The sequence below is a fragment of the Oncorhynchus nerka genome, linkage group LG3 (genome assembly GCF_034236695.1).
Source record: "Oncorhynchus nerka isolate Pitt River linkage group LG3, Oner_Uvic_2.0, whole genome shotgun sequence".
Classification (NCBI taxonomy): domain Eukaryota; kingdom Metazoa; phylum Chordata; class Actinopteri; order Salmoniformes; family Salmonidae; genus Oncorhynchus; species Oncorhynchus nerka.
Window position 1 is genome coordinate 28,923,365 of NC_088398.1, and position 24,528 is coordinate 28,947,892.

General features: G+C 43.4%; 1 protein-coding gene and 1 long non-coding RNA gene across 3 annotated transcripts in view; both read left to right on the forward strand.

The window, feature by feature from the left end:
- LOC115106333 (ER membrane protein complex subunit 2) overlaps nucleotides 1-17,214 on the forward strand; it is a 55,737-nt gene extending 38,523 nt beyond the window's left edge. The window contains exons 8-11 of one of the 2 annotated variants that reach the window (XM_029628947.2): nucleotides 2,048-2,129; nucleotides 2,399-2,509; nucleotides 5,566-5,670; nucleotides 16,668-17,214. In XM_029628947.2, coding sequence (XP_029484807.1) covers nucleotides 2,048-2,129; nucleotides 2,399-2,509; nucleotides 5,566-5,670; nucleotides 16,668-16,754 — 385 coding nt within the window. In that variant the 3' untranslated portion in view covers nucleotides 16,755-17,214. The remainder of the gene's footprint in view (nucleotides 1-2,047; nucleotides 2,130-2,398; nucleotides 2,510-5,565; nucleotides 5,671-16,667) is intronic. The other variant, XM_029628955.2, reaches the window with a different exon arrangement.
- Nucleotides 17,215-19,661: 2,447 nt separating this feature from the next.
- LOC135564938 (uncharacterized) lies at nucleotides 19,662-24,326 on the forward strand. Its single transcript, XR_010461292.1, has 2 exons — nucleotides 19,662-20,099; nucleotides 22,576-24,326. It is a non-coding gene; the product is annotated as an uncharacterized LOC135564938 (long non-coding RNA).
- The last annotated feature ends 202 nt before the right edge of the window (nucleotides 24,327-24,528 follow it).

Consider the following 24,528-nt stretch of genomic DNA (forward strand, 5'->3'; position numbering starts at 1 on the left):
TTTCTTTTCTCTCTTTTTCTTTATTTTGGGTTACAAACTCCCTTTTTTCCCCCCTCCTCTCTTCCGGACAGCATGGCATTATCACCTCTCTTTCCACAGAGCGAGAGGCAGGGAGAGTGGCTGCAGAGAGATTCCCAGGAGAAGTTGGTGGCACTTTGTTTCCAGAGCCAGAAAAAACAGAGGCTGATGGAGAAGCGAGGAAGAGCAATGAACTGCTCCGCCCTCAGTGTGTAGCGCCCCGCAAGCTAAAAATATACAAATCACTCACGGCCTGCCATTGTTACATGTCTACAGGCATCAGTGTTCAAACATTATGACAGTAATTAATAGCCTAACGCAGTGGAAACCTTTAAAAAGAAAGACACAAAAAACAACAAAAAATCCTCATACCGCTGAGTGATATTCGGACATTATTGAGATTGTGCCTTTTTATTATTGTTGCGTTGAACCGTTGAGATGCTTCGACTCATTGGGAATCATCTGAGCTTGTAGTGCTGTTGAATTAGGCGTTATTTAACTACTGTCTAACGGTTCAGATTGGCCTGGTCATCCAATGGAGCATGATGACTTTTACTGTGGTCAGTTTGCACAGTCTAATGGAGGAATCTTGATCCGTTTGCCCAAGTCTGGTTGGGAAAAAGCTTTGAGGTGGAACTCAGTCAAACTGTGGTATTACAATTGATAGCACTAAAAACCAACTATTGTCTGGTTTGGTGTTCAAAGAGAACAAAGCATATGTGTGAGTCATAGTAACAGTGCTACCACCACGAGGTAGCAGCGTGGTCTCTGAACCCAGGTGTAGCGAGTTGGAGCTGAGTGGTGGTGATGATGATGGTTGGAGATTGGAGGGTGCGGTACTGCAGTCAGCCAGGCCTCTGCCTGCTGATGGAGGCTGCCTCTCCTCTCCGCTGCAGGCCCGGGGCCACTGCAGGAGCACATCTGAAAGTCTTTATGGGGAGGAAGTGGTAATTGTAAGCAGCCCCCCAACCTTCCGAATACCCCGATCTCTCTCTCGCTCTCCCCACCACTCTAATGCTGCTCTCTTTCTTTTGAAGTCCTTTAAACAGACTCTAAATGGGCCCGATCGTCTCTTCATGTCGTGCGAGGCAGCATTTGGTCCTGTCTGTTCCCGCCAAAAACACCCAGCTTGCGTCAGAGCTTTTTTTTTCTTCCCCCGACCCTTTCTCCCTCTGTGGCAGTGAAATGGCTACAGATTAGCATCCTTATCTTGTGTCATTTATGATCCCAGCCACCACAAGCACCATTTTTGGTTTTTCTGCACATTGCCAAGCGCTGATACAGCATATGCTGGATCACGTACAGTCTCTCTACACTAGAATTGAATGCTGGGTTTTGTGTTTTGTCCAATTTTGTTTAATAGCCCTGTTTTGGTTTTCTGAGTTCATGTAGTCTTTCAAGGCGTGGGAATTGAGTGTGTGTGGACTGTAATTCTGACTGTGTGCTGGAGAGATAAACTTGCCTTCCCTTGGACGGGTCCCCTGAAGGGGAAACTGTGTGTTTTAAGATGTGGAATGGCTGCAGATTAGCGTGAGGTCAACAGCTCCAGCAGTCTGCTGAGAAGTGATCTCATCTGAAGTAGGGCACAGTGTGCCAGTTCCTACTGTAACGCTGACCTCAGGAAGGTATTTAACTACACATTACCAGAGTGAAAAACACATCGCCGGACAGATTGATCCTGTGTGTCTGGAGCCCCCCCGCTCCTCTCCTTTTCAATGTTCCACTTTGCAAAACTGAAGAGTTTCGCCAATATAGACATAACCACGTAGGCCACCAGATCCCCTTAGTGTGAAAATAAACTTAGTTTGTTGGATGCATCTTCCTAGATCCAAACTTGCCAAAATGTACAGTAAACCAATCGGCAAGAGCACTTTCTGCAGAACAAATGTACACTCTCGGATTGGAATGGGTGGACTACGTCACAGATGAAATGGAGCACATTTTCCCCCCCGTACTATTTTAAAGCTGGATGATGAACTGTCCATCGCTCTAAGTCATCAATCTATTCATTGTTCCCTTGTTCCCACAGCTATGGAAAAGCAGCCTTCTGTCTGGAGGAGCTGATGATGACCAACCCTCACAATCACTTGTACTGTGAGCAGTACGCTGAGGTAGGTATAACTCTCTGCATGTCCGTCATCAAGCGGCCTAACTATGGAATAATGTTTCCCCCCTACCCTCTACGTGAATGCTCTCTCTCACTGGAGGAGCGGGCCGCTGCACTTAACGTCAACGGGGATACACGCTCATGAATGTCGAAATGTTTACACGGCTTGTCATGTCGTGCTTATCCAGATGCCATGTAGGCATTGCGTAAGCCCCCCCCCCCCCCCCCCAGTTGACACGCCTCATGCCCATATTTTAATGCCTTGTCTCACAGGTGAAGTACACCCAGGGGGGGCTGGAAAACCTGGAGCTGTCCAGAAAGTATTTTGCCCAGGCTCTGAAGCTGAACAACAGGAACATGAGGGCCTTGTTCGGTCTGTATATGGTGAGTTCGCACATCTAACTGTCGCATGATGAGAGGAGCGAGGGAGGGGGGTGAAAGAGCAACAACTCATCCCTTTTTCTCCTGTGGTTTGTCAAAATGTGCAGGCCTGCTACTGCCTTTTTGTGTAGCGACCACAGAGCCCAGCTTTCAGATAGGTCAGTGGGTGAAGCCAGTGGGTAAACCCCCCTGGCTTGGAAAGGCCTGCCCCTTCAAGCGCTCTATTTTGGTAATTTTACCCCTCTAGGCTTTCGTACGGAACCTTTTTTCATGTTGAGGACCAAAATGACTCAAATAAATAAAGAGCAGTGGCAGTAAGAAACCGGGGAAGAGAGGGCCACTGCCTCCTTCCTGCGTTCTGTCAGTCGCAGGCAGCCCCCCAGCCCCGGCCCAGGTTAACGTTTTGATTTCGTCTGCGCCAAATGCCCCCCTTTCATCTGCATATTTATTTCAACAGGAAGTTGTCCGTTAGCACCAATGCATCATATGTAAGTGAGTCCTGACATAAGAACACAAACGGAGAGTGCAGGAATAAGGGTGGGTGGATGGCCAGAGCAGAGAGAAGCAGCGACACAGGCCTTCCAGTGTTTTCTCTCTACTGCCACAGGGGTTCAAGCAGTCAAAACATCTCATACCCGGAAAGGGGCACAACCACTGGATCCGTTCATGGTCTTTGAAGAGGTATCTTCACTTTTATAGACTAACTTTTATGTTTCTAAAAGTAGTCCATGGGGTTCAAATGAGCTAACGTTATTTAAACAAATTCAAACCGTCAATGACTGTCTCTCCCGGCCCGTAGACTACTTTCAGGGTAAATGGAAAAAGAGGTAAGTCTAAGAAGGTCTTCAAGGTGCTAGCTAGCTACAGAACGTGCATAAAAAGCAGCATCAATTTAAGAATTTCAGGTCTCTTAACCTCCAAAGTTATTGTTGTTAAGAGCACCTAAATGGAACGGAATTATCTTTGTATGCACTTTTCTCTCTACACATTTGATAAGAGCGATTTGATAAGCACTAGGTAAATGAGTAAGCCATTTGGATAAGGGGATTGTAAATATAAATGACAATTGTTCTAGGTCTATTTCACCATGCCACTGTCAGTTATACCCACATACATTTACAACGGTCACTTTAGTGTTCCTCTCCTTACATTTTGCATCATTCCATTACAGTCAGTTTACCTTTCTTCACTCTGTCACGTTCGTGTGGTTGTTCCTGAGGATCGCTAGCAATAGTGGATCATATCGGGCTAACATATTACAAGTTGTGCAATCATTTGGGACATGTAGCCTATTGGAACCATTACGAACTGTAGACCATACATACAGTACATGTAGCAGGTTAAACCTGGAGACTGGCACACTGTTCACGACAACTGGACTGTTCTCATCACAGTTCCATGATTTAGTGTGGACTTATTGACTACTGTTCAGCCACTACTGTACACTATTCTCACCTTCCAATATTTTATGGCTTGAACAATTTGAATAGGTCAGCTTTCAGGATGAATCGAACCACTGTATTTTTGATTGACCAATATCTTTTGTGCGTATAGGCTCTCCAAACCTGTTTTTTTAAATTTTTTTTATTCATAAATACTTTCCTAACCGTAAATAATATAGATCAGAATATTTTTTTAAATCTAGCAATTGGTGTTCAAAATCAGAAATAGGTGTGTATTTAGATCTACAAGGCTTTCTTTCATTGATCCCTAATATTCTGAACCGTTCTTTCCATATATTTTAGTGAGTCTGTCGAGAAAATTCAGATTAAAGGTACGCCAAATTGAAGGGGATGGCTTTAGATAAATGCACTGAAAATCCTATTGAATGAAAACTCCATGAGAAAGTCTGTTGGCCAGCAAGTGGGAGGGTTTTCAGTGGTTTGAATTAAATGTATTCAGCGCGCGTAAGGGAACCACGCCTGCAAGGCCCGTTACGCACCTGCATAAGGTAAGTCTGAATATCAACTACTGAGAAGTGCATAGGAAAGGCATACATAGTTAAATAGAGGACTTTATGTTCCTCTGTCAAATCATCCACTGCCACTTGTATATTGGCCTAACGTGGGTTTCAGATTTAAATTTGATTGTAAAAAAGTTAGTGTGCACGAGGTCCAAAGTTGAAATCCTTGACAAGTGCAAGTTTGTTCCTGACATGGGATTGTGCCAAGGCGATGACTTTGACCATTTCATCTGATTCTGGGAGACTGTGAAGCTTCACGAACACCACTGTTGGGCAGCTCCTCACCGAAGAGCTATTTGATTGGTTCAGTTTAGTCGTTCAGAGTACCTGGTACAGCTGAGTAGTTGGTAGCCGTGATCACTGTAAGGTTCAATCAATCAATCAAATGTATTTATAAAGCCTTTTTACATTTATTTTTTACATCAGCCGATGTCACAAAGTGCTGTACAATGCAGATGTAGAAGCACTAACACTAGTTAGTGTTAGTCAGTGCTGTGTCACTCCACTAGCGGGGATCCTTACGGAAGACGACATAATTCTGGGGTAGAGCTGACATCATACGCCGGAGGTTATGAAGAAGAAATCCAGAAGCAAAATCGTTTACATTTTTTTTAGAAATGGGGGGGGGGGGGAAGTTGATTGGGGTGTAGTTAAAGTTTCAGCATGTCCACAGGGACATCTTTGAAGTGCTGCCCGTTTAAGCCTAGTGGGGTTTGCACTTCGGAGACGATGGCAGTAGCATGGAAAATACATGGGTTTTGTGGTTCTGAGGGGAGCTGGGGCGGGCAGAGAGCATGATTCACATCGCGCTTCACTCGCCACAGCACCGCGGGTTCTGAAGACACACTGAAGACATGCCGGGCCCTGTCATCACCGGCAATCTATGGTGTTGGAGAAATTAGGGCCCATTAAGTGACACTGCACTCGGGGAGCTGGGGCATTAAATAAAGCACTCACTTTTTCCTCTCCCGTAAAAGTTTTCTTCGTGTCGTCGGGCCAATTCATCTCATTTATGCTTTTATTGCTGTTTTGATATGACGACACCTTTCTTTCCTCTCTCCCTTGCTTTCCACTCCCTTCTTCTTCCCCTGTGTAGTCGGCAAGCCACATTGCTGCCTGCCCCAAAGTGAACGCCACGGTGAAAAAGGCAAATGTGAGGTATGCTGCTTGGGCCACCAATCAAATCAACCGAGCCTATCAGGTGAGTCACGCCATGTGTCTACTTTAATTATGAAAGCTACACTATTTACATTTTAGTCATTTAGCAGATGCTCTTATTCAGAGCGATTTACAGTAGAGTGCACACATTTTCCTACTTTCTTTCGTACTGGTCCCCCGTGGTAATCGAACCCACAACCCTGGTGTTGCAAGCGCCATGCTATAGCGACTGAGCCGCATTTTCCACTTGCCTTTTCCACTTAACTGTTCCTATACTGTTCCTATACAACAAGGCTAGTCAGCCCTGGTTTAACAACAGGCTGAAACTGAGTGAAAACATGGTTGTTGTGGATGTTGTTTCAAAGCCAAACACAACGAAATGGACAGCGCTTTCTAAGGTGATTTATTAATTCAAAGCATTAAGAGGTTGTGTGTAGAACACCCATACATATATTACATCTTATGCATAAACATTTGCCGATGTATGAGCCCAAGCCTGAAAAGAACCCTGAATTAAAATAATGTGCCGTTAAACAATACATAGCCTACCGCATATTACACAAGGCAGAATAAAAAAGCGTAGGATTTAATGTATTTTGTACATTTTTCTTGCCGATATTCCCAAATTAAACAAATTCTAGTAATCGCCTTTGAGTGTGGACTATTATTATTCATACTGGATGGACTGGTTACCTGTTTGTTTGTTTTTTTAATTTTAAGGGGTGCTACGCTCCGAGTCTGGGAGAGAATTTATAGGCCTAGGTGATGCTGTTGATTCATTGATTGTGCAGGGCAGCTTACAGAGTTAGCCTACAATTATAGTGAATTTGTATTTGATTTTGAATAGCCTAGTAATAGAGATTTTTTCCCCCATTATCAATAGGCTGGTACATTACCTTTAGCTACAGAATATCCCACCACTGTGCATTTCCATTTCCTCCTATCTCCTTCATTCCTTTCTCGAGTGAGCAGAGATGGGAGCTGTCAACAGTTTAATTAAATATGTTTCGTTGCGAAAACATGTTACTAGCGAATTCCCGAACAGATTTCACTTGGTTTCCCAAATGAAACACTTGGTAGCTGCAGGAACAACGGGTTGGAGAGCCCATGGCATACAGGGTTTGGGCGGAACATTACCTGTCGCGCAGCGAGAGGCTGTGTGCTCCTCAAACAGTGATGCGTGAAGTGAAATATGTTATTTTAGTCCAGACATTTCTATATGCAATCCTGTGTGAAAACAGAGTTTTGATGGTTGTCACTGAAATGAGGAGGATCCCAGCTGCTACTATATTTAGGCCTATTTCTCAGCTGCTCCAATATTGAACTGGAGTAGCCAACCCGGCAGGATTTAACTCCGGGTAAGTGGCCTCCATTCGCCATCCAAGTGCATCTGCATTGTACAGCACTTTGTGACATCGGCTGATGTAAAAAATAAATGTAAAAAAAGGCTTTATAAATACATTTGATTGATTGATTGAACCTTACAGTGATCACGGCTACCAACTACTCAGCTGTACCAGGTACTCTGAATGACTAAACTGAACCAATCAAATAGCCCTTCGGTGAGGAGCTGCCCCCCCTTGCCTCTACCCATTTGATGGGCCATTCTAGGGCAAAAACCAATTTGACATATTAGTAAAGACAAGATTAAATTGAGAGTAGTAGTGATAGGTAAAATATGATCGCTTGATGAGAGAACAGGGTGTGCAGCCTGAGGCAAGGAACAGAGCTCAAGCTTTTTTTAAGCACATTTTTCAAATAGTCAATAGCCTATTGTTGCATCATGCAGCCCATATATGTTTTTAATTTCTAAGACATTCTAAGGTTTGAATCATTCACAACTAAATTAGCCAAATAACTCTAAATCTAGATTATAAAAATGATTGTTTTAAAATGATCACTTTTACGCCCAACATAGCCACTTCATATGCGTACTGTCCTTTCAATTATAGTTCAATTATACTTACAATAAAATCAGAACATCATCCAATAGGCTGACTCTTATCCGACTCGGTTCTTCTGAAATACATTTTATCCATATCATAATGTTTCTTTTAGACCTGCCATCAAATAAATAATGGATATATTGTGTTGGTGTATATTAAATGGATCTATTAGACTATCTTTTGTTTTCAAATGTTTTTTTGTAGATGTTCCTAAGGCAATAACCAGCTGCCAAAATGTCATGACCACCATAGCCCTAGTGGTGCATGACTGTTTGGGACAAAATCCTGCAGTGGCACTTCAGGACCAGGTTTTCCTACCCCTGCTACGCACAACCGAATGCCTTGCATATACTCTTGAGTTCCAGACCTGTCCACCTAAAGGTCCTAGACCCAGGGCTTCAATTCAGTGTCTTACTGTTTGGGTAGATTTCAGCTAATGTGTTGACTTAAGACCACAAGGCCTGCTCTGATTTTTCTTTATTTACTGTGCCTTTAAGTGTGCTGCTGGGCTATTGATTCCCCCCCCCCCACACACACACACACACAGATGAATCATGTATGATTTGAGTGGAACAAAGATGACTAGTGGTGGCACGGTGAGGTATGATGGGTCTACCTTTCTGAGAAAAGGGGCGGGAAAGAGCGAGGAGGATATGTGGGGAAAGAGCGGAAAAAGTGAAAAGCTGCTCAGATGGCATCACTAAACCGGTTTACGCTGTTGCCATGGCACCTTGAGCATAAATGTGTGTTTAATATAACTCTTTGCTGCCATAAGGGCTGATATGCATTGCTTATTTAGGCGTTGACAGTTAAACATGCAATAAGCAGTTCCTTGCTCTGCATGTGCGGGCTCTATCGGGAGAGTGGAACCACGCTGAGCCACTAAAGCCCACGTCTTGACACGCTCAGCGCTGTCTTTCCCTCCTGGAGTGCTGGGAGGGTTTCCACCACAGAGGCACGGAATGGCTCTGTTAGTAGTAGTAGGGGTGTTGGGTATCTAACGCTTTGGGTGTTGATTAATCAAGAACACTTAACTGTGTTAGTCAATCAATCAGGCACACTTTATAATGTTAAGCTCAACAACGTGGCTGTGGAAAGTGTATTAACATTTTAAGTATTTCTATTTGGTGTTTGAGCAAATGCACAAGGGAAAATATCATGTGTTTTTGGTCTCCACTCTGACAGAGCCAGAGCCACACCCTTATCCAGGGAACAGGAAGAGGCTCCCGGTGGGCCCGGCCAGCAACCTGTTGGGCTGTGTTTGTTTTAAGTTGCCTGGTAATGGCAGGGGCAGCAGAGCAGCGGGACCCCACCCTGCGTGTGAGAGGAAAAATGACAGGGCGCAAGGTTGACTTGACTCTTAATTCAGACTTTTTTCCCCTCCTTTTTAAATGGGTGCTGGGCTATTTGAAAGGGAGCCGCTGTGGAACATTGTGGGCCTCCGCAGGGCTGGCCTGGCTGCTGTGTGCTTGTGCTGACTGATTGATGGGGGCTTTAAAGGGCTACTCGTGTCAGTCGTCCCGCTTTTATGACCCGTTGTACCTGGTGATTGTCATACCTCAGTGCGAGAAAAGGCGACAGGTGAGTGGTGTTGTGGGAGCAGACGTCACAATGGGGTCAAAGCAACTAGGGCAAGGTCGTTAAAAATGTTATTACTGAAAGCAAGGTCCCGACTTTGACATGTTAATGACCCAGAGAGAAGTCCTGATAGCGTCATAATGACTCAAAACAAAATCACTTTTTAAATTACTCTGTCGTTGTTAGAATCTTAATATCGCAAACAGAATTTGTGTTATAGGCACTGCCCATCATTCACCGCCCGTCATTCACTGGCAGTCAGCCTGCACAGCTGATGGCCCATCGAAACTATACTGAACAAAAATATAAACGCCACGTAAAATGTTGGTTTCATAAGCTGAAATAAAAGATCCCTGAAAGCTTATTTCTCTCAAATTTTGGGCACAAATGTGTTTACATCCCTGTTAATGAGCATTTCTCCTTTACCAAGATGATCCATCCACCTGACAGGTGTTGCATATCAAGAAGCTGATTAAACAGTACAATCATTACACAAGTGCACATTGCGCTGGGGAGAGTAAAAGGCTACTCTAAAATGTGCAGTTTTGTCACACAACACAATGCCACAGATGTCTGAAGTTTTGAGGGAGCGTGTAGTTGTCAATGCTGACTGCAGGAATGTCCACTAGAGCTGTTGCCAGAGATTTGAATGTTATCTTCTCTACCATAAGCCGTCTCCAGCATCGTTTCGTTTAAGATAATTAGGCAGTACGTCCAACCGGCCTCACAATTGCAGAGCACTTGTAACCATGCCAGCCCAGGACCTCCACTGGCTTCTTCACCTGCAGGATCGTCTAAGACCACCCACCCATACAGCTGATGAAACTGAAATACTCATTCTAATTGGCTGGGCCTTGCTCCCAAGTGGGTTTGCCTATGCCCTCCCAGGCCCACCCATGGCTGCTCCCCTGCCCAGTCATGTGAAATGCATAGATTAGGGCCTAATGAATTTATTTCAATTGACTGATTTCCTTATATGAACTGTAAAATCATTTAAATTGTTGCATGTTGCGTTTATATATTTTTTCAGTATATAGCTAAACTAATTTCACACATATAATAATAGTTACCTTAAAGACCATGTTAAATTGAATATAGTCTGTGTGATAATAGTATCAATTGTTAAATTGTATATGAAGATTGATGGAACAGTGCAGCTTGGAATTGACAGAGGCAGGGAAATGAAAGTGAGTGCCAGAAAGTGACTTTTGCAAATTCTACAAAGTCACAAGCAGATGTTTTGATGTCTACATACACTTAGGTTGGAGTCTTGTTAACAAACTATAGTTTTGGTAAGTCGGTTAGGACATCTACTTTGTGCATGACACAAGTAATTTTTCCAACAATTGTTTACAGACAGATTTATTTAACTTTATAATTCACTGTATCACAATTCCAGTGGATCAGAAGTTTACATACACTAAGTTGACTGTGCCTTTAAACAGCTTGGAAAATTCCAGAAAATTATGCCATGGCTTTACAAGCTTCTGATCGGCTTATTGTCATCAATTGAGTCAATTGGAGGTGTATCTGTGGACGTATTTCAAGGCCTACCTTCAATGCTACCAAATACTAATTGAGTGTTTAAACTTCTGACCCACTGGGAATGTGATGAAAGAAATAATAGATGAAATAAATCATTCTCTGTACTATTATTGTGACATTTCACATTCTTAATATAAAGTGGTGATCCTAACTGACCTAAAACAGGGAATTTTTATGAGGAGTAAATGTCAGGAATTGTGAAAATGTATTTGGCTAAGATGCATGTAAACTTCCGACGTAGTATCAAAAAGAGCAGATTATGCAGTTTCCAAATCACCTATCCTTGCCAAACAACAAAAATAATTACCCTTGAGTTGACATGAACTTCAATTAAGGCTGCCCTCTGCACCTCTCTGATTTGAGGGGTTGGGTTTAAATGGACAAGACACATTTCTGTTGAATGCTAGTCAGTTGCACAACTGAATGCATTCAAGCGAAATGTGTCTTGCGTATTTTTATTTTATTTCAGCTTTATTTAACCAGGTAGGCAAGTTGAGGGGGGTATTGGAGGCTATTTTGTAAATGACATCGCCAAAGTCGAGGATTGGTAGGATGGTCAGTTTTACGAGGGTTTGTTTGGCAGCATGAGTGAATGATGCTTTGTTGCGACATAGGAAGCTGATTCTAGATTTAATGTTGGATTGGAGATGCTTAATGTGAGTCTGGAAGGAGAGTTTACAGTCTAACCAGACACCTAGGTATTTGTAGTTGTCCACATATTCTAAGTCAGAACCGTCCAGGGTAGTGATCGGTTGAAGAGCATGCATTTAGTTTTACTTGTATTTAAGAGCAGTTGGAGGCCACGGAAGGAGAGTTGTATGGCATTGAAGCTCGTCTGGAGGGTTGTTAACACAGTGTCCAAAGAAGGGCCAGAAGTAGAGGTCTGCGTAGAGGTGGATCAGAGACTCACCAGCAGCAAAAGCGACATCATTGATGTATACAGAGACTGCCAGAGGCCCGGACAACAGGCCCTCCGATTTGACACACTGAACTCTATCAGAGAAGTAGTTGGTGAACCAGGAGAGGCAGTCATTTGAGAAACCAAGGCTATCGAGTCTGCCGATGAGGATGTGGTGATTGACAGAGTCGAAAGCCTTGGTCAGGTCGATGAATACGGCTGCACAGTATTGTTTCTTATCGATGATGGTTATGATATCGTTTAGGACCTTGAACGTGGCTGAGGTGCACCCATGACCAGCTCTGAAACCAGATTGCATAGTGGAGAAGGTGCGGTGGGATTTGAAATGGTCGGTTATCTGTTTGTTGACTTGGCTTTCGAAGACCTTAGAAAGGCAGGTTAGGATAGCTATAGGTCTGTAGCAGTTTGGGTCAAGAGTGTCCCCCCCCCCTTTTTGAAGAGGGGGATGACCGCAGCTGCTTTCCAATCGTTGGGACTCTGACAACACGAAAGAGTGGTTGAACAGGCTAGTAATAGGGGTGGCAACAATTTCAGCAGATAATTTTTAGAAAGGTTCCAGATTGTCTTTTGTGGGTCCTTTGCCCAAAGCAAAGAGTGGTAACTAGTTTCTCTCAACCATCTATTTCTTGAACTGCATTGTTGGTTAAGGGCTTGTAAAGTAAGCATTTCACTGTTGTATTCAGAACATGTGGCAAATCCATTTTGTTTTGATCATGTGTGCTGCCACTCTTTTCCACTAAGGAAAATCACGAGATGAAAGTTGGTATCTATATTACAGGAGTTTCACCTTGAAATGTCCGTGGTAAGGACAACTTGGTTGCTGATTTTGTCTTTTCAAGGATGGGCAGTCAACACGTTTTTGGTTTAGCCAGTGTGTAGCCCGCCCTGCCTCACAATTTATTTTGACTGCACATTTTGCCGTTTTGGAGACAAGTTTTTTGTTTTGGTTGCGCTCGAAGGGGATGAGAGTTATAGAAGCATATGTGAGTTTTTCGAAATCTTGTGAGTTTTCGGCAACTATAGAAAAAAGATGAAGGGAAAAAATTGAGCTTTCTGTTTTGTCTTGTATTTAATTGTTGACGGCCAGTAGACGCCATGTTTTATATTGGAGAAGGCGACTCATTTAAGTAGCGATGCATTTAAGTTGGTTATGTTGTGCAATGGAAGTTGTTTTCTGTTGGTGGTAAGCAACTATAGGATATATTTGTTGTCTGAAGAGGGGAAGGTGTTACAGGTTTTGGTTTTTCCATTTATGTTATGAGCTTGGACGTATAGCTCGTTTGCACACAGGGCGCATCATTGGTGTCACCTCATTAGTCAATATGGGACGGTCCCAGTATCCCGCTTAGCCATGTTAATTCCTAGCGTGCATTCTCAACAATCAACGCACAGTAATATATTTAAACTCAAAATATGTAATTCTGTTCTTTTGAAATGCATTTTCTTTCATTCATGGTCCTTATGATCTGTCCTTAACGAATGAATAATGAATGATCTTTGTGGTGGTGTTTATTTAATGGATTTTAACACTTGAATTGTGGTGTTTTTTCGTTTGTACATTTACTCTACAGTTACATAAACTAATGGAATCTAGTCTATATTTTTTCCCGCTCGTCGATTAGTCTTTCTCGAGTCGGATTGTTCGGTTTTTGGGCTGGAGTTAATACAGTCCCCTCACCTTAGGCAGGCGAGATAATTGGCTGCCTGGCTCTTTGGTTGGGGATAATGGGAAATTAGGGAAGCACACAGCGAACCGCGCTGACCCCTCAGCCACACCACACCGCCGCCACACCACTGCTTTAATACGTCTGCATGAGTCACGCTCGGAAATTACTTCTTTGCCAAAGGTACATTTTCACCAAATGCCCTCTCTATGACACTCTGAAAACAGTTTCCCCCCATATGGAAACATTATATTGGCTATGCATGTGTGTGTATACTGTATGTGAACAGGTTCATAAATGGTTGACAGCAAGCCCTGCGTCACTATTCCCGATAATAATGGAATATATTTATATAGCTTTTCCAGGTTCTCCAAGCAGCATTTCTATGTTGGGAAACTCACCTTGTATCATGTGGATTTGTGTTGGAATATACACATTTACTGTAAAACCTTCTGCTATTTAGCAAGCTGGTAGAAGCCAGATGAAGAGGGTTAGTTTGGGATTGAACGTTGGTCTGTAATGAGGAGTCGGAGCATCTCCGGAGACCTATCGCTCATTCCTGAGGACAGGCCGAATATGCTCCTCTCTTTGTCCAGCCAGAAATGGCACATCAGCCATGTATGTGGGAGAAAGAAACACAATCTCTGTTTTAGCACAGGGGGTTAGTTAAGCAATAAGGCCAGAGGGGGTGTGGTATATGGCCAATATATACCACGCCAATATACCGGAGTGCTAGGGCACAACCCTTAGCCGTGGTATATTGGCTATATATCACAAACCCCAAGGTGCCTTATTGCTATTATAAACTGGTTACCAACATAATTAGAGCAGTAAAAATAAATGTTTTGTCATACCCATGGCATACCGTCTGATATACCACGGCTTTCAGCCAATCGGCATTCAGGGCTCGAACCACCCAGTTTATAGTGGGTTTCATAATGATTTTATTGAGAAAAGGCCAAAGATGTCCTCCGCTGCGTTGCTCTGACTTGTCTGTGTGCTCTCCGCCCAGAAACAGATGTGGCCTTACACACACACACCAACCCTGCTCTCAAGTCTTAGGAAGCTTGCCCCGACGCTGCTGTCCCTGTGCCTAAATAGCAGTTATTATAATGAGAACAGAGGAGTAGTCTACCGTACAACTCACTAATGCCAAGTGCCTGTGGGTGTTGTTGCAGGGGGCACATGTCGTAGCTCCTAGCGTGGCTAAATTAGGTATTTCTGTTAGTCTCTGTAGTTTGGGGACAGGGCCGAGAGGAGAGGACCCCCTCCTGAGTTCAGATAATAGCAGGGCTGATTGTGGTTTAATTGGGAGATAGAGAGGTCTGAGGGGCTGTGTGTGTGAGTCACAGAGGAAGTCCAGTCTTGCCGGTGTACACACATATACAGAGGGAGAGAGTGGGGCAGAGAGAGGGGGAGGGAGGAAGAGATTAGGAGCAGTGGTTTATGGTCATGATGCACCAATATAACATTTTTGGTCGATACCAATATCCAATATTTTCCTTGCCAAAAAAGCCTGATACCGATATTTAACATTTTAACAGCCTTTTAAGCATTCTAGTAGAGTTAAGTAGTTAATACACACATGGACGCAGCGGTCAAAGGCACTGCATCTCAGTGCAAGAGGCGTAACAACAGTCCCTGGTTCGAATCCAGGCTGTATCACATCCGGCCATGATTGGGAGTCTCATAGGGCGGCGCACAATTGGCCCAGCATCGTCCGGGCCGTCATTGTAAATAAGAATTTGTTATTAACTGACTTGCCTAGTTAAATAAAGGTTACATACACACAACACTGACCAAAAAGTTTGTTGGCATTTACGTATGTCCCCATTACCAGTAAAACATCATCAAAACTTATTTATTTCACTTCATTCTCAACCAGGATTTCTATGGAACGCCGTTTGGGTCTTTGCGTGTCAAAAAAGATACATGTCAAATAACACCATTTGTTGACCAATCAGGACCTGAAATATAACAGCATGTCACATAATAATTTAACGCGTTCATTCATTTTTTTAATGTAGTTATTACATATTGACTACACTCACTCGTATTTCGTATGTCACAACGATTCATCGATATATATGCTATGATGCTGGAAAAGTTGTCTCACGCACATACAGTGCTGGTCATAATAAAAGCTAGATAGCTAGCTCATGGATGTAAACAATGTTCTTCCCCAAAAACATAGCAAAACGACAATCTGTTTCAGTAGCAAGAGTTAGCTAGCTAGGTGTCATCTAAAATAACCCTAATTTATAAGACAGTTCTTATTTGATTAATGGTGTTCGGACCCATCTATGTGAAGCTAGCCACAGTAAGGATTAGCTACAATAGTTGACTTTGCGGTTAGCCTTCAAAATAAAAGTATTGTGGCTAGCTTCACAACACATTAACCAGGTCCGGTCGAGCCTCACTATCCAGATGAAGCTAGCTGGCTGCTCCACTTGTTGACTGCTCAATCCACACAGCAGACATTATGTGGACTAGGTTAGGAATGCTGTGTTGCACGTGTAGCACAACATTTTACGTGGCGTCATTATGTCATGTACCTACGTTATACAGGTATGCACGGTAGCTTAGACATCAGCGTTAAACTAGACATCGGGATGATACCAATGTTGGCATTTTTAGATAATATCGTCCGATTCCGATATGTTCACCGATATATTGTTCATCCCTAGTTTATGGGTTAGTTTGGGGCTGTCCAGGTGAGGGGCCTTGAGACAATGAATCATCAGGACATCCTGGCCCTCCCTCTCTCTCTCACCTCTCCCCCTCCTCACACAGACACAGCTTTTTTTGCAACAGGCCAGGAACATCCCTGACTCCAGGTGGTGCTTCTCTTCTCTTGGCCCCGTTAGTCCACAGCATGTGGATGTGTGTCATTCAGAGGGTAAATGTGCAAGACAAGATTTAAGTGCCTATGAACGGGGTATGGTAGTAGGTGCCAGGCGCACCGGTCTGTGTCAGGAACTGCTACACTGCTGGGTTTTTCACGCTCTTCAGTTTCCCGTGTGTATCAAGAATGGTCCACCACCCAAAGGACATCCAGCCAATTTGACACAACTGTGGTAAGCATTGGAGTCAACATGGGTCAGCATCCCTGTGGAACGCTTTCAACACCTTGTAGAGTCCACACCCGGACGAATTGAGGCTGTTCTGAGGGCAACTCAATATTAGGAAGGTTTGGTATACTCTGTGAAGTTTAGTCTGTTTCGACTTGATGTGTTGGAGCGTGAGACAGGGCTATGCGGTTATCGTGACATTCTGAGTGTGCGATAGTGTTTTGGCTTGGCTGGCTCTCCCTCAGCCAGCCCTGTGCTTTGGCCTCTTTAAAGATGTTATGAGCTGATGTTTTCTCTCTCCTCTCTCTGTCATGCAGCTGGCCGGTCGCGGGACGAAGGAGAACAAATGCTCCGTGAAGGCCGTGGAGGAGATGCTGGAGTCCATGCAGATCACCATGTCCTAGGCCCCCCCCGCCCAACCCCCCGTTCTACATGGCTCAACAAGGCAGCTCTGTTGGCTCAATGCTGTGCACCCCCCAGACTTGATCACCACCTCCCCTCCCTCTGTTTTTTGATGATTTAGAGCAGGTCTGTCCTTTATAGTGCAGTACTTTTAACCCAAGCCCTATCTAAGCAAATATAATGCACTATATGAGATATAGGGTGACATTTGAGATGTAGGCCAGGTAGAGGATGCTCCCGCGTTGTCAGGGACTGAGATGTGAGTAGAGAAGAGGCTTTAATAAATACTAATATAAAGAGAGGGCTTAGACAGGTCCGTCTGTATGCAGCTAGGCCCTCCCAACATTTCCTTATGTCTGTAAATGAGAAAAAAAAATGGGAAAAAATAAAACGTTTTTATCATAACTATTGTTTTTTTCTCTGTCAGTCCATCCAGATGTCTTAATAAAGGCTTGAATTGTTTGCGGTCTGGAGCAAATTTTCTCATTTCAGTGGGTTTGGTGTTCTGTGTTTTTCCTGGGTTCTATTAGGTTTTTGTGTATAGTGCCAATCTTTCTTATCAGTACATTGACTCAACTGTTAATGATAACGTCGGATTCATTACTTTTATGATAATGGTAAAATCTATGAATTTACGGTAATTGACTCCCAGCCACTCTCACCACTCTACCCCACCAGTAGCAACAGCAGAGCAATCAGCAACACTAGAGCAGTCTGCTTAAACCATTTCCCAGCGAGCGGGAGAGAAGCGACCTCATTAAACGGGCAGCAGCGAGGCTAAAGGCTTTTGCTTCTCACACTGGATCCAGCTGAGACTCCCGCCCTTCAATTACCCAGACACCGTAAGGACTCTTAACTGCAACGTGTGGCGGCCGGGAGAACACCTCTGTCAGTTCAGTTTAGGGAGACCCAGAGTACACGGACTGGCTGCCAGTAATTAAAACACAGACAAAAATCTAATTCATGAAACTGGGAACGTTCAGTGCTGGCAATTTTCTTACTTGAGTAAAAGTAAAGATACCTTTAAAAGAAAATGACTCCAGTAAAATATTACTTGAGTAAAAGTCTAAAAGTAATTGGTTTTAAATGTACAAAAAGTAAAAAATAAATAATTTAAAATGTCTTATATTAAGCAAACCAGATGACATGATTCAATTTTTTTATTTACGGATAGCCAGGGTCACAGATCAACACTCAGACATAATTTACAAACGAAGTATTTGTGTTTAGTGAGTGCCAGATCAGAAGCAGTAGGGATGACCAGGAATGTTCTCTTGATAAGTGTGAATTAGACAATTTTCCTGTCCTGCTAATAAGCATGTAATGAGTACTTTTGGGTGTCGGGAAATGTAAGGAGTAAAAAGTACATTGTTTTCTTTAGGAATGTAGTGGAGTAAATGTAAATAGTATAGTACAGATACCTAAAAAAAACTACATAAGTGGTACTTAAAAGTATTTTTTACTTAAGTACTTTACACCACTGGGAACGTTTATAACGGAGGGGGTAAAAATAGATATTAATGCCGTGAAAAGGAGGTCTGGTTTCCTATACCACACTCATTTGTGATTGCCGGATCCGGGCTGGTCCAAATGAATGTCTTGTTCCTCACTCACCCGTGCAGGGTCAGCTGGTACTTCGATCGCTTTTTGTTTATTAAGTCGCAGCAATTGTCTCATTTCACTCGCAGACTGATGGAAAAGTTGAGCGTTGAGTTTATGGCCTTTTTTTGGACAGCTTTGGGATTTAAAGAGGTCGCGGAGCTCTATGCCGATGTGGAGAAAGCCATTTTTCCCCCCAGTTTTTAATACCCTGGTCAGTGTATGATGTGTCTGCTTTTGCACACCAATCTGTCAGAACCAATGAAAGCCAAGGGACTTTTTCTGAGCATAAACTGATAGTGGTCACTTTTACAGGATTCGCTGAAGGTAAATGACACCTTTTGAAGAGCTATAAGGGATGTTTAATTTGAGAGAGGATGTCATTTACTTGCCGACCCATGCAACTAGTCCTGTTCTTGTGGTGAGGGTAATTAAATGCCTGTAAATGGTCTATAAAGGCTCATTGTCAATCATAGTGATGTGTGAATGATCAGTTCAAGGCACTGACATATAGACACTGTCCAATAGTGACTGATGCAATAGTGCCATCTGTAGTCTGAAGGTAGAACTTAGAGAACCTCTGGGAGTTCAAGGAAGAAGTTTAGAGAATATTAAGTTATGAGAATGCAAGGTTACACTCTTTCATCAGAAGTTCTTTCCTACACGTTATAATACAAGTGATAGCCTATCTTGGTAACCAACTTATATGTAAGGATCGTGATCAATTACAGACCTATGGATATGGAAAGGGTCTAATTAATGTCTGTCAAAAGATCGAAATAACATGACGCAAAAAGAAAACACCTAATCACGTATAAATGCACCTCCACCAGGCCTGTTGCCAAGTTCATGTGCTAGTAGGAACTAGGAAACTGACATTTCCAACTTGAACGTGTACAACTACAACCAGGTAGCAAGTCGGAAATGTACGAGTTTCCTAGTTCCTACTAGCACGTGCACGTGGCAAGTATTGTATATGCAACTGTCTTAGTAGAAAAAGATCGGAATTGGTCTGGCTGTGTAAACTCAGCCTTATAGTCCTGTTCTGATTTAGCTTTTTTGTACTCTACATGTAGTCAGCTTCAGTCCACTGCTGTGCACCACACACACACAGCAGTGTGAAGATTCCCAGACAGACCAGCAGCAGGAAGGGAAACCCAGCCTCCCCTAAACTGTTGGCTCGGCTCAGTGGGTTACAAAGTGCAGTGGATTAGCCATTAGTGTTGCCTGTAATCCCTTATTCCCAAAGAGATTAGCCTGAAGAGGGCTTGCTAGTGTCTAGAGGCTGTATTGGATCCAGGCTCCACGGTGGTCAGGTCAGCTGAAGTGGATAAGGCTCTGTGATGAGCTTACACTGTGACTTAGCCGTCTTCGCCAGAACATCAGTCAAGATCGGGATGATATGTGAATTCCGCTAGCCACGGATTGGACATCTTGATTGGGAGCTAGAGACACGATTGGAAGACCTCCAGAAAGAAAATCCTGAACCATGCTATGCATGTTTTTTTTTTGTTTTTTTGAACCAAAGATATCCATACAGTAAATTATATTTCTGCCAGGCTTGGAGAGAAGAAAACAATGAATATGTCATCATTAATGTGAACTATGAGTATGAGTGGATGTTCTCGAGTAGCTTTGCGTGAACCATCTGTCATGCGGCGCAGTGGAAGGTATTGACACTAGGGCGAGGGCCGGGCGAGGGTGTGGAAGCCCCATCCATTGTGCGGACTGGAGAGAAGTTTCACAAGGTGAGGGAGTGGAGTGGGTAGACGGGGGAACGGGGAGCCCATCCGTCTCTTTCTGTTTTGGGGGGTGGGGGTGATGAAAGTGTTTGGTTCGGAACGGAGACCCCCGGGACCAACGATTACGGATTGCTCAAATAACACCTGACACAAAGTAGAGAGATGTCAGTGGCTCGTCTGCCAGAAACACACATGCCCACAGATGCAGATGGTGTCGAAATAAGAAGTGTCATTGGTGTTACTATATTTAAATGTGAGCAAAATGATTCATCATATCACTTTAGGAAATCCTCAATTACCTCAAATTTGTCATTGGTGTTACCGTCTTTAGTGTTACTACTCCTATTGGTGGCACAGTGTTATCATTCTGGTACATGTTATGTAAAGTCATTAAGGTAATAGTTTAGAATGAGACAGAAGATGTATCCAAATACATTTAAATAAATACAAAACATGCCCAAATGCCACCGCAATTCAAGAATGACTTTTTCCCTGTAAAGCTATTCAAGGATTTATCAGTACGGACCAAGATTCCACAGGCTTGCGTGTCTAAATCAAGCCCATCACGAGGATCAAAAACAGTATGTGATCTTGAGGTCCTGGTCTACTGATGTGTTCAGATTCCTGTTACCTGCACAAAAGGGCTTAAACCCCCTTTGAAAAGAGCATAGAAGATCAGCATGTTGCTCCAGAGAAAACTCGACAAAAAGAACTTCTTTTAATCTGTTTTCTGAGCCATGAATCTATGAATATTAACTCCACCGCAATAAATTCACCCCCATTTATGCAGATCTGTTTACACACAGATATACTTGAAAAGTCACCAGTAAACTTATTGTGATTTCAAGTAACTTTGTTTTTCAGGGTGAAATTTATTTGACAGAAAACCAGTGACCCTCCAGTTTCATGCCATGAAAAACAGAGAGTTGGGTTTAGAATTGAGTAAATTTCTCATTCAACTAGTTGAGACGGAATCTCTGCCACACCGCAGCGTTTTGACATTAGTAACGAATATGGTTATTTTCGGTATTAAAGATAGGTATCACATAACTTTCCACATTGGAAAAGAAGAGATCGCTATTGCATAAGAAAATGGCAACATTGCAAAAATGAAACTGAGGTCAATTGGCAAATTCCAAAATGCTAACCTTTCTCTGTTGCTGCACAATGTCTCCTTTCAGAACCCAGCCAATTCACAGATTCTGAACAAACTGAGTTTACTCTCAAAGGGCAATGATGCTCGGAAATAGTTATCTCAAAGCAAAAGGACAACTCACTGCCAGTGTGTGTGTGTGTGTGTGTGTGAGTGTGCGTGTATATCTCTGTGTGCGTGGGTGTGGTCATTTCTGAGATACTGTGAGCTTTGCATTGGGAAATGAGACTGGCTCTGAATGCAGCTCATCTCCCAGGCCACTTGACCATGAGGCTCCAGACTGCTGCCATCTCCTTCCAGCCAGGAGATCTTCTGTGGCCTCTAAAGGCCTGTCTCTGCTCTGCTCTGGTCTGGTCGCTGGGCCCTGCGTCGGGCTCCACATGGCCGTGGTGATGGGTTGGCAATCCACATGCCGTCCCCGAGTAGCATCCTGTCTGCACACTCCGTCACAGCACATGGCATGTGTCGAATTAGAGATAGAGAGAGAGAGAGAGAGAGAGAGAGAGAGAGGGGCAGGCTGCTGGCTTCAGTAGACAGTTGCTCTTTCCAGCCCAGGCTTCACAGACCACAAATCCCCTCTCAGAGCGTCTTCTCGGCCAGAAGGCATGCGGCTTACCCCACAAAAGGCCAAAGACCTAATTACAAAAAAAGAAGGAAAAAGCAGGATCGGCTACTGATTGTGCTTCCTGGGTGGATGTTGCTGGCAACCACAGGGATATTTTGTACCCGGAGCTGGATATGAGAGAAAGACTGGGGGATGGCAAAGTCAAGAGAGTTGGGGATGGAGAGAGAGGTTTCTGAAACCTACAACCCTTTTATGAGTGGCGTCCTCAAGCCGTTACGTTTGCTCGCCAACATGGCGGGTGTTTTGTGTTTCAGACACCTTGTCAGTGTTTAAACTCACAACAGAACACAACACAACATAGCCAGGTAGGTAGGTATGGGTAACATATCTTTAACTGCTTCACCAATGCTTAAGTCAAAGGAGTTCCAAGGGCTGTGTGCCAGACCTCATTCCTTACGGCAACAATGGGACATGACAGGTATTCTTCTCCATATTTCCCCAATTTCTCCTTTGATGTGAACACTTCCTCCCCGGGGTTGTGATTTCATCGGGACAGATGTAATCAGGACCCACACGTCGCAGGCCTCTCCTGCCTGCATCCCATCATGACTCAGTCTTTTCCTGCTTTTCTTTATCATCTTTTTAACCTCTTTTTTTTGGCACCAATAGCACACCGAAGTAACCTCCAACCCCCATCCCTGGAAATGTGAGTATTGTTGTATCCATTACAATAACATGTTTCTTCTTTTTTTTCTAATCTCTAGAACCAACAACAGCGTTATTGATGGCGTCCACATGGGCCACGTGAGGATCTGTGGACACGCATGGTTTGACTTATCAGTAGTCTGGTTAGGCCTCGCCTCACGGAAAAGATTCAAACTCCTCCACAGTCTGTAGGGGTAATTGGCCACAGCTTATTCCCAACAATGATAATTGGGAAACATGGAAGGGTTTAAGACAAACCCCAAAGATCTCGTCTGAGCAGACGGACTCGCTCCTCTTCTGTGTGATTTGTTTATCGGTTGAAATTGAAGATCCAGACTGACGATCTGCTGCGCTAACTGTACAAACTGTGGAGAGCTTGGGATGACAGAGCGGTTGGTCGCTTCGACTGTGATGAATTCCCCCACTCAGTCAGTGATAGTGTGCAATTGATTCACTCTGTTACTGTTTGGCATGCTGAGGTTGCCAGACATATTCTGTTGGATACATATTTGGCAGGGAATATATATAAAGTAGCAACTAACATTCCTTTCTCGCTCTCTGCTTCTGAGAGAGGATGAGCTACTCTGATTGAGGTGACATACAATCATATTTATTTTTTGGGCTGACAAGATGAATAGCCGAGCGGCGAGTGTTGAGATGGGAGATTATTTTAAAAGTGTTGTTAGTGCTGTGTGTGTACGCATGGGTGTGCATATACATGCGTACCCGCACACATCCAAACGCACACGCACATCCTCCTCCCAGGAAACTTGGCAGGCGGCAAATGCTAACCATCTGTTTGTGAGGAAAGTCAAGGTGATAGTGATGGGTTCCACTCAGTCTCTATCTCCGAGACAGTAGCAGGGACTCTTCTCTTCATTCCTTGACTAGAATTATGCACTGGAGGCAGGCTGATGCTGCTATTACTAATGAAAGCAAAGGGCCCTAATTATTAGGCTGCACATGGAAACTCCACAGCTTGTTGTTGTCTAGCGTCTTATGACTGGAAATAAGATTTATTTAGTTTAAGATGTGCTAGTTGTCACATTGGCTCTTAACTTACGATATGTTGACTGATGGTATATTATTTAAGAAGTTTGTTCTTATCATAAACACACTCATACTACTCTAAAACTTCAATCATACTATTTTTGTCCAGCTGCCCAGATACACGAGCCTACCAGATGGGCTAAATTCCTTTTATGCTCACTTCGAGGCAAGCAACACTGAAGCATGCATGAGAGAAGCAGTTGTTCCGGACGACTGTGTGATCTCGCTCACCGTAGCCAATGTGAGCAAGACCTTTAAACAGGTCAACATTCACAAGACCGCGGGGCCAGACGGATTACCAGAACGTGTACTCAGAGAATGCTCGGATCAACTGGCAAGTGTCTTCACTGACATTTTCAACCTTTCCCTGACCGAGTCTGTAAAACCTACATGTTTCAAGCAGACCACCATAGTTCCTGTGCCCAAGAAAGTGAAGGTAATCTGCCTAAATCAGTACCGCCCCGTAGCACTCACGTCGGTAGCCATGAAGTGCTCTGAAAGGCTGGTCAGGGCTCACACCTTCCTCCTTAACACCTTCTACCCCTGCATATGGCCTCGTTATTGTTACGTATTTTCTTGTGTTACTTTTTGATTAATTTAATTTTAATATTACTTTTAATTTTACTTTAATTTATTTAGTAAATATTTTCTTAACTCTATTTCTTGAACTGCATTGTTGGTTAAGAGCTTGTAAGTAATTATTTCACGGTAGGTCCTGTTGTATTCTAAGCATGTGACAAATACAATTTTATTTGATATAGTCTCATTGTATTTTATTGTGTAACTTTAAATTTTTTTACTTTAGTTTATTTAGTGAATATTTTCTTAACTCTATTTTCTTAAAACGGCATTGTTGGTTAAGGGCTTCTAAGTAAGCATTTCATGGTAAGGTTGTACACCTGTTACACCTGTTGTATTCGTCGCATGTGAAAAATACAATTCGATTTGATTTGATTGGTTGT